General features: G+C 37.9%; 1 protein-coding gene across 1 annotated transcript in view; it reads left to right on the top strand.

Moving 5' to 3' along the window:
- Positions 1-449: 449 nt before the first annotated feature.
- DDX43 (DEAD (Asp-Glu-Ala-Asp) box polypeptide 43) overlaps positions 450-10,304 on the top strand; it is a gene marked incomplete at its 5' end in the record, with an annotated part of 20,127 nt that continues 10,272 nt past the window's right edge. Inside the window, 8 exons of the mRNA XM_009581981.1 lie at positions 450-505; positions 866-983; positions 2,356-2,463; positions 2,980-3,061; positions 4,761-4,917; positions 4,995-5,113; positions 5,381-5,491; positions 6,898-7,039. Coding sequence (XP_009580276.1) covers positions 450-505; positions 866-983; positions 2,356-2,463; positions 2,980-3,061; positions 4,761-4,917; positions 4,995-5,113; positions 5,381-5,491; positions 6,898-7,039 — 893 coding nt within the window. The remainder of the gene's footprint in view (positions 506-865; positions 984-2,355; positions 2,464-2,979; positions 3,062-4,760; positions 4,918-4,994; positions 5,114-5,380; positions 5,492-6,897; positions 7,040-10,304) is intronic.

The raw sequence follows: 10,304 nt of genomic DNA on the forward strand, positions 1-10,304 counted from the left end.
TTAACAGCTTTCTCACCTGGGGATGGCAGGATGCTTTTGCAGAGTACTGGCTGAAGAGTGGAGCTCTCCCACTCGCCAGGGTAGCTGAGCTTTTCCTCCCTAAAGTGGTTGGGTTGATGTCTGATTCCCATGGCCAGCAGTGTGTAAGTGGGCTGAAGTCCCTCTAGTCACCTGGAGGAGGGGTGGCTCTCTCTTGATCTGGTTTTGCTGTTTCATCTCTTCAACTGAGGTGCTTTCCCGGCCCCCCCATGCACCTTGCGTTTGGTTAATTGCCAAAAAAGTTGCCTGCATTTTCCAATAGTTTGGTGTCACAAGTTCTTTTATTTATGGATGCATGCACTCATATGGAGGTCTTAGGTTTTAGTCACAACCAAAATACTTACAGATACTATGTGTAGTTTTTGACAGTTTGGCCTAAATGTAATACCTGCAGTGTATCTTTATAACAGGTCGGGGCGGAACTAAAATAAGAGAACTTGAGGATTCTTCGGGTTCCAGGATAAAGGTACCATCTGCTGTGTGTAATCCAGGCCTGGACTCTGTTGGGAACATACTTGGGTTTGCTTCCATGTAAACCAGCATTACTGCAGCAAGTTGAAGGGTGTTGCAATAGCTGTAATAATTCTACTCTTTTACAAGAATTGGTAAAAAGGAAGTGGAATTGAGGGTGTAGCTTGACTGGTACGTAAAAGTAGGAAAAGCTTACTGATTCCCCCCCCCCTTCTTATAGGTAGGGAATTAAAGGGCCTTTTCCTGAGAAGTTCAAATTCAGGAAGAAAAAATGAAAGACCCTTTTCAGCATATATTTTTATATAATGCTTGTCTTTGCAGTATTAAAAAACTCAGTAAGGTTTTATGAACATAGGTTATAAAGGGAACCTATGAAGCTGAAGTAAAGATTTTTGGCAGTGTTGCTGTGCAAAACAAAGCCAAGATGTTGATTGACGATGCTGTTACAAGATCTGGACAAAACTATGTTAGAGGTGGGGCTGAGAAAGGTAAGAAATGTGGTTTTGGAAAAAAAAATACTGTGGATTGTCCTTCCATATATTTGGTACTTTGCTGGAGAGTTTTTATATTGTTAGTATTTTACCAAAGTGAGTTAACTTTCATATTGTTCTTGGACAATGACATACCTCCTTAAAACAGAAATATCTAGACATCCTTCTTTCTCAGCTATGAACAGTTCCCCCCGGCTCAAACTGCCGAACTTCTGTGAAAATCTGTTCCTGTGTGTTTTCAACAATTTTAATGCATGCAGAATGCTATACTACTTGGTTTCTTGCATTATCAGTCTGATTCCCCCAAAATTCAAGTATTCGTTCTAGTATAAGTTTTAATGTAGTATCTGTGCAGTATTAAAATTCAATAAGCTTTTATAAATGTAGTCTATAAAGCAAACGTACTGATCATAGCATGGACGATGCTGACTTCTTACTACTTTCATGGGAAGTTAGCATTTAAGATTTGATGTTGCACATCATGCCTCACTTTACTAGGCTTTATTGTGTTAATTTTGTCTGTTACGTGGATATATAAGTAACGATTGTATGTGGAGATGCTGCTTATGTTATTGGTATTTGTCTTGCTTGCCTGTGCAAAAAGTCGTTGGGAGCACGTACAACATCCATCACAGTTGTTGATCTGGGGCACTGATGAGGAAGAAGGGATCTGAGAGTTGTGTTCCAGTGTTAGAATAAGGAGTGGAGTAGTTATGAGTTTTGATTTTAGAAGTGCCCCAGAATGTGGACGAGTATGTTTCAAGAGTCTAGAAATAGTAAACTCTTCCTTAGTATGCGTGACTGTGTTTTCCCCATGTTTTCTGCTTTTGCACTAATACATAATTGTGTTGCCATTTATATCTTCAGTGTAAAACCTTTCTTAAGAAGTGTTAACCTCATAAAAAAAGAGGTATAGAGTGTAACTACACTGAGACTTTATTGTGGTGATGTTGGATGCTTTAGAAGTAAGCCTTGCTCTTGTAGCTGTTAAAAATAAAGCTTTCTGTCTGCGTATCATCTACTGGGTTCACAAGTTTTTCAAAAGCCTGCCGCACAACAAGCCTCATTTATAGCTGGAGGAGCAGCATTTCAGAACCTCTCATTACTTTCTTTAAGTAGCTAAAGATGTTGAAATGCTTCTTTTTTTATCAGAACTGGATTTGTACAGGTTTTACTGATATTTCAGGCTAAGACCTAGGAAAGAATTTTCTATTTAAATGCTTCATGTCTATTCAAAATCACATAAGAGGCCTTTCAATAGAAAAAGAAAATAAAGTGTTTGTTTTAAGGGGGGTTCTTCCGCACCCTCTGACAGGTTCCATCAAACAGCAGCATTTTGGTACTAACTCCGCAGGAAAAACCTTGGACGTTATCAAGCCTGAAAATAACCCAAAGAAATTGGTGATTAACTGGGCCTCTCTTCGAGAAAACAAAGCTAAATACGAAGCTATGAAGTGGGCAGGTTAGTTTTCAAATTTTGATTGTGTGGTACTTGTCTTCATACGATAAATCTGTTGAATGCTTAAATGTTTTTAATTTTTGCTTTGAGATGACTGAATCTTTCAGTGTCCAAATTAGTTAAGTATTTGCAGTGAAGCATAGTCATGGAGGACACTAGTTGCTGTGTGAAGACTTAAACTTACTACTCAGTTGGTATTTTGACTACATCCTTTGAAAATGCTGTTGTTTTGATTATGGCCACAGCAAAAATCTGAGAATTGTTAAATATTATACTACATATGTTAGTAGAAATTACTTTAGAACTTGAAATGTGGGGAAGTGGTTCTTTTGCAGATACTTAAGTTTTTGTCTCAGCCTTCATCTTTTACGTGAACAATAGTCGTCCACCGCTTTTGACTAGTCTCCTAGTACAAGGCACAGTCTGGGGTTTGGGATTTCCATCTTAAGCTTTAGCAGACTTACCCTGAATCTGTAGCGTTTCTTACTGACTCAAGTTTACTTTTTCTGATTGTTTAAGATTTGCCTCCAATTGAGAAAAACTTCTATAAAGAATCATCAAGGACTGCATCTATGTCACAAGAAGAAGTGGAATTGTGGCGGTAAGATCATTTCTGTAGGGAATCATCTGCTTGGCAAAAATAACTATTAAGGTATAAAGCCCAGAAAGTGGGAGATAAAACACTGAGACAGAAGCATTAATGTTAGGGTCTTTTAATAACTTAGGTCTTCTTAGGAACTCTTTCTTAGGAATTAAACAATAAGTAGCAGATGAGGTATTATTAGTTGCTTTGGAAATTAGCTTTAGGGATTAATTGCTTCTCTAAAAGTGTTTGATCTAGTTGACTTTCAGAAGGGAAAAAAATCAAGACAGTTCATTGGCTTTTGGCTGTTGCTGTCTGATGAAGTGCAAAGAATGTTCATGTTTTCTAGGTCCTTCCAAATATTATTGTTCACATATTGAATACTTCTTGGCCGCCATTTTTTCCCCACGTATTTTAGTCAAATACCATCTTCAGAACAAATTTCAACATCAATTACTGTTCTCTTCCTATCTGCCTATCTATCTTGTCTTTACAAGTACGTCCTGGTGAGTACATGCCTCAGTTAACTGCATCCATTCATTTTGATCCAGCAATCTACATCGTTACTTTGCAAGAAAAGCAGATCATCTGTTTCAAGTGATTGGTAATAGTTTCAACCCTTTTCAGTAGTTCTAATGAAGTTGGTGAACATTCTTGAAGCGTTACCTTTTATTACTTTTCTTTTTGCATGATGTCTGTTTTTTCTCTTGCGTGCCCACTAGAGAAACCTTGCCACAATGAGTGAAGCATGGAATTGACACCTGTTTCCTTAAAGTATATGTACCTGTTATCGTTAGAGCTAGTCAAGAGCAACAACAGATTGTTCTGTAGGTTCAGAACATGCATTGAGGAATAGCACTTGTGTGATAAAGGAATGTTTTCCCTTTTTCATCTAATCTGTCTGCTTTAAGGAAAAAAAGACAGTAATTGAAAAAAAAAAAACCTTACCAAACATTATTAGTAAACATGAGGAAAGGTTGAATTACCCATTCTTTTCCTAGCCCACACCCCACTTGAAGTAAAACTATTTGCTGAATGAAATCTTCCAAAGATACAGGACTGGAATGAAGATAAACTACTAACGCACATTAATACCTCTTAACTGGGGGGAGCCTCAGAACCTCAGTTTTTAATGTAGCTTTTTGTGTGCGTTGTTGTGTTTTGGGTTTTGTTTGTTTGGGGGTTGGTGGTTTGGTTTTTTTTTTTTTGGAGCTTGTCTTATTGACCATGTTCTTTTTTCTAAACTGTTCTGTTTGTATTTTCTAGAGCATCCAGGGAGCTGCTCTGAAAATATTTTGGGAGGGCTTTTGTCAGAATGTAGGGTTCTGACAAAGAAGTCCAATGCATTCCTATGAGTTCTAGGTTGTCTTTAGGTTTAAAAACTTGTCACGGTTATTTAGTTTGTAATAGAGTATAATCGAAGTCTGATATGACAGGACTGCAGTTCATGTTAATATCCATATATAATTTCAAATTAGTCATTCTTAAGAAAGAATGGTAATTGATGCCTCCAGGAGAAGTGTTTCTGTAGTAAGGCTTTCTTAAAAGTTAGAAGAATAGTTACAAGTCTCATTCAAGAGCCTGAACTTGTTTTTTGTTGTTCCAGGAATTTAAAAACAAAACAAAACAAAAAGTCAGAAAGACAGTCTTTTGTGTTAGCTCTACTTTTTCAGATAATGAGATTTTAAAGCAATTGCATTTCTTTAATTCTATACAGGAAAGAAAATAATAATATAATCTGTGATGACTTAAAAGAAGGTGAAAAGCGCTGCATTCCCAATCCCGTTTGTAAATTTGAAGATGTATTTGAACATTATCCTGATATTATGGCTAATATAAGAAAAATTGGTTTTCAAAAACCTACACCAATTCAGGTACTTCTTTAATTTTGGTGACTCTTTAACTGAAGCTTAAGAGAAAAGTGTATTTAACATTTGTTGTTTTATGTTAGTCCCAGGCATGGCCGATCATACTCCAAGGGATTGATCTTATTGGTATAGCACAGACTGGTACGGGGAAGACATTAGCATACTTAATGCCTGGATTCATTCACTTGACTTCACAACCAATGTAAGGACTACTCACATGTCTGACTTGTTTAGATGTGGATACTTCCCCCCCACCCCCCATGTGGTGGTTTTCTAGTAAAGAAGATAATAAATCATAAATTGGAAAAAAATTATAAACCTGGTGGAGTAAGTGCCCAATTTGTCACCGTAAATTCTGTTAGTAGCAGTGTACTGAGAAAGTCTAGTACAGTATAAAAATATTCGATGTCAGATGTGATGGACTTTGCCTAGCCTTATATACCCACATTCTAAAGATGCTTTATTGCAGATCCAAAGATCAGCGTGGGGGGCCAGGAATGTTAGTCCTTGCTCCCACTCGAGAACTAGCACTTCAAGTACAGGCAGAGTGTTCGAAGTATGCATACAAAGGAATTAAAAGGTAATCTTACTTCTCACTTACTTGTTAAGTAATTTTTTTCCTACCACTTGTGGCTTAATCACCTTCTAAAATAATTGCATTTGCTAAGAGAGGAGGGGAAGGTAGTAAATGCAGAGTTCGTATTTTCCCAGTTTTTAGAATGCCTGTTTTCACTACATTCACGATTAAAATCTATTTCTTATATAGTTGGACTTCTCTCTATTGTAGCTTTGTCTGTTGCTTCTTGTCCTTCTGTGCGGACAGCTGAGAAGAGTCTGGCTGTGTCTTCTTGACACGTTGCTGTTAGGTAGCTGTAGGCAGCAATAAGATCTCCCTGAGCCTTCTCATCTTCAGGCTGAACAAGCCTGGTTACCAGCTTCTCACGTTATGCACTCCATCCTCTTGACCATCTTGGTAGCCGCCTGCTGGACTTGCTCCAGTGTGGGTATGTCTGTCTTGTAATAGAGGTGGGGGGTACAAAAACTGGATATTGTCCTTGAGGTGTGGTCTCACAAGTACTGAATAAAGGAGAATAATGAGTTCTCTAAACCTGCTGGCTACCTTCTCCATAGTACACAGCTGGCTTTCTTTTCTGTGGGATTATACTGCTGAATAATGTTCAGTTTCTTGCCCACCCAAGTCTCTTCTGCAAAGCCATCTTCTAGCATGGGGTAATCTCAGCCATGGGATAATTCCATCCCCATCTTTGCTTTTGTTAAACTTCATGGGATTCCTGTCAGCCCATTTCTCTAGCCTTTTGTGGTCCTTCTGAGTAACAGCCTAGCCCTCAACTGCTCCCCCAATTTGGCTTCATCCACAAACCTGCTGAGAGTGTAGGTCTTCATTTAAGCTATTAAACAGACATTACTGTACTCCGAAACGTACTTTTAGGGCTCTCTGGTAACTTTGTATAGCATTCAGAATTAGTCTTTGTAGTAATCAAATACTGAAATGTACGTTCTACTTCCTTCCCAAAAATACTGAGGAGTTTTACAGAGCATGTTAAGTTTGTGTGTAAGCCTAATACTTTATCAAGTGTGTTGATTCTTTTAACAGAAAAACATCTGATTTTTTATGGTACTGTTTAGAAAATCATGCATCCTTTCATATGTTAAGCTATTTTTGGTGTGAATATTTTCATAACAATCCAAAACATACTTGTAGCTTAATAGCTATCTTCCTTCCTTTCATGATTACTTTCACTGCAATTTCAGCAGAAAGCTGTTGCTGAACTGTTGAGGGAGTATCATTCAGTGTTAAGTCCATTATTTACTGTGATACCATCAGTCACATTTACTGTATTCCTTCCTCTTGGTAATACCAGATGATACTTTTTAAAATTAATCAACATACTGGCATTTATTTGAAAAAGGTTTAATTTAGTTGAACCTTAATACACTGCTTCTGTAAAACATTTTATTTTTCAGTATTTGCATATATGGTGGTGGGGACCGAAAAGGACAGATAGACGTGGTTACCAAAGGTGTGGATATTGTTATTGCTACTCCTGGCAGACTGAATGATCTTCAAATGAACAACTTCATAAATTTGAAGAGCATAACATACTTGGCAAGTAGCTGATATGGAATGAGTAATGCACCAGTTGGGAAATGGTTGGCTTAGTGTGAACTTAAGCTTTAATGAAGTTTTCTTTAAACTTTTTAGTCGTAATTACAATACATCTTAACATTGAGATTGGTGTTGGAGAGATGGTTCATATTTACCATAATTGCATTGCGGATGTGGAATATTCCCTAGAAAAAAATAAAATAGGCTTCTAGCACAGTAAGCATTTTAAAGATGCTAAATTGTTATCTCATATTAATGTTTGCTGTTTTAAAGTTCATTTTGTCAAGATCAGTTATTAATGGATGAAATGCCTTTCCCAAGTTGTCTTTTCCGTTTCTTTTAAAGGTTACCAGTGAGTCAAGTCCTTATTAGAACTTGTGCAGTAAGCACCACAGTCACAAACAGTTAGATCTTTAGATGTTTGGGAGACTGACTTTTGATCTCAGTGGGAAAATAGCCATGTAAACATTGTTATGAATCCTTATGTCTTCATTTCATTCTTGCCTTTTGCTGTGCTGGACACTTAAAACCATTGTTATTTTGTAAAATACTTTCATATATTTATATTATTTCTTGTCTGTTTAACTGGTGACTTGTTGCCTAGTTTGACAATTTGGCCTGCCTTCCCTCCCTTATCTCCACCCCCACTCCCCTCTAAGGGTTAATATCACGAAATACTGATTTAGGATCCTGCCCACTGTGTCAACTTGTTGTGAATGAGTGGTTTTGAGGCTGCTTAAAGAATCACTGGCAAAGGTATCAGCAAAGGGTGATTTTAATAGAAATTTGTAAAAGCACGACTTAACAGAATTCGATGGCAAGGTTCACTCTATTACTCGTTACATGGATTAAGTACGCACTCCGCACAGGGAAAATTGTGTCAGAATTATGTTGGAATGATTTATAGAAAGACCAAGAACAAACAAGGTAAGGAAGACCCTCCCGTTGAGTCATGAGGTTCAGAGTAGACCCCCTTGCTTTCTAAACTCCTTCTCAGAGAGGAGTCTGGGTGCGGCTGGATCTACCCCTAGTCTCAGACCTGGTCAACGGTTTATGCCTAAGGGGTTATATATGTTTAGCAGCAACCTAAAGTTCATTCACAGTTTTAAAGTAGATCATAAGATTTTAACAGCACTTAATCATTGACTAATTTAACAGTTACAAAGCGAGTTAATCAAGTTTACTACAATTACTAAATTACAGATTATGCTTATTGTTAGTTATCTAAATCAATACACACACACAAAATATTGATCTATTCACACACAAGGTCCCATACCTCGATAAATTCATGAAAGACAAAGGCCTATAACTAGATAAAGATACTGGTTAAAAATTCCCCTTGAATCTGTGAAATACTCACATTAAATGTCTTAGCGTTTCTCAACGGATGAAGGGTTGAGCGCCGAGGAGTGTCTCAGCCAAGGAGTGTTTCAGCCCAGGTCCCAACGGTCCTCCGAATATCACAAACTCGAGAGTTTGTGAACTCTCAGAGGTGTCCAACTCAGAGGGAGACTCTGGGCACAGCCCGCTGTGGTCCAGGAGCGCTCAAAGGGTCTTGCCTGGGACCGCTGTTTATAGGTTTGCAAGATGATTGGCTTTAATCATCAGTAAATTTCCATCTTGGCCACTATCTGAGGTGGTCCAGTGTAGTAATTATGGTATTGTTCCACGGTAACCATGGTACCATTCCACTTGAGCTATCTTCCAGGTAGGGAATACTTCAGGGCTGTCAGAAGATGATGAATTATCCCCTGCTCTTGTTCCCTACCTTGATCAGGTAGCCAGTGTTCCTGGTACGATCAGTGTCGCTCCCCACCTTAGCCATGCAAGAGTGCCTGGTACGGTCAAGGGATGCTCAACCGCCCAACTCGTTGCACAATGGCTAAGGCCTAACAGGAGTTCCTGAGATCGTAGAATGGCCCGGGGGAAGGGGCGAAATGCACCATCACAGTTAAACACTCATTATGCTGTAACAAGTTAGCTCCAATTCTAGCTAATAGGTGTGAGCTTAACTGGCAAGGCCAGTAGTGGCATAGCATCATTAGAAATTTGACCATCTGGAAAAAAAGAATATTACTGAAGACAGGAGGGTAGCCTCAAGTAGAAGAGTGACATGTAATTGCTAAGCTGGAGGAAAAAAGGCCTGAAAACCTGCTTTATGAGAACTGTAGGAACATTAGTAATCTTTCTCTACCAAGGTGAAGTATGGTCATATTACAAGCACACACTGCTTTGTAAAGCAAAGAATATGTATGTAACCAAAGTCAGATGTTTCAGTATGTGGAGGGTATAGTATAGTACGACATTATTAAAAAGAATTAGCTATCAAATTGAAAAATATGGTGATGTAAAACAGGAGAAAACCATTTGTTGTTGTACCGCTAGCAGTTAAATATTTTCAGAAGATTGAAACCAGTGCTGCAAGTACCATGTTTTGCAAAGTGGTTAATGTCTCATGCCTCAGACTTCCTGGAAATGCTGTGCTTCTTTAGGTCCCATATGAAAAGTTGGACATCCAAAATTCTACTTTTTTTAATGTTATCATATATTTTTCCTTGTAGATTCTTGTACTTTTTAATATATAAGATGCTTTCTGTTTCCACAGCTTCATTGTCAATTTTCAGCCAATAAATAATTTAATTTTGCAGCCTTACTTCAGAGAAAAGAGAGGGGTATTAGATTTCAACTTTAACACCTTGGATGAAGAACGCTGTTCATTGAAGAGCTTCATTTACAGTTTTCATTTAAAGATACTGATGAGTCTTGTGAATGCACCCGAAGTGCTCTGAGTATTATTTGCTGGTATGATATAATTGTTTCCCAAAGGACTTCCAAGGTCATAGACTGGGATACAATTGTTTGTTTAAAAAGCAAACAAACAAACAAAAACCCAAATTCTGTTAGAGTTAATTATATTTGAATATACACTGTACGGAAGGTGCATTGGAGGCCGGGAATTTGTCTTCTTGCTTGACAGAACCATTAAGTTAGTTGCAGTCTTGATTCAGATTTTTAGGAACCCATTTATTCAAGATAGGCTGCTGGTTTTCATGATTTCAGAAGAAAGACTGGGAAATTCTGTCATATATGACCTTTTTATTGTTTACAATACATGTCATTTGAAGATTGCCTTCTGTTTTGCTGTGTTCAGTATAAATCGGTATTCATTCAATAATCTGAGTGCTTTTTTCTTTTGACCTTATGCTTATAAGGCAGAAGTAAGGAAAGAGGAGTTGTGCATGAATAATGGGGAAGCATTTAG

Source organism: Fulmarus glacialis, unplaced genomic scaffold (assembly GCF_000690835.1).
Source record: "Fulmarus glacialis isolate BGI_N327 unplaced genomic scaffold, ASM69083v1 scaffold14647, whole genome shotgun sequence".
Taxonomy (NCBI): Eukaryota; Metazoa; Chordata; class Aves; order Procellariiformes; family Procellariidae; genus Fulmarus; species Fulmarus glacialis.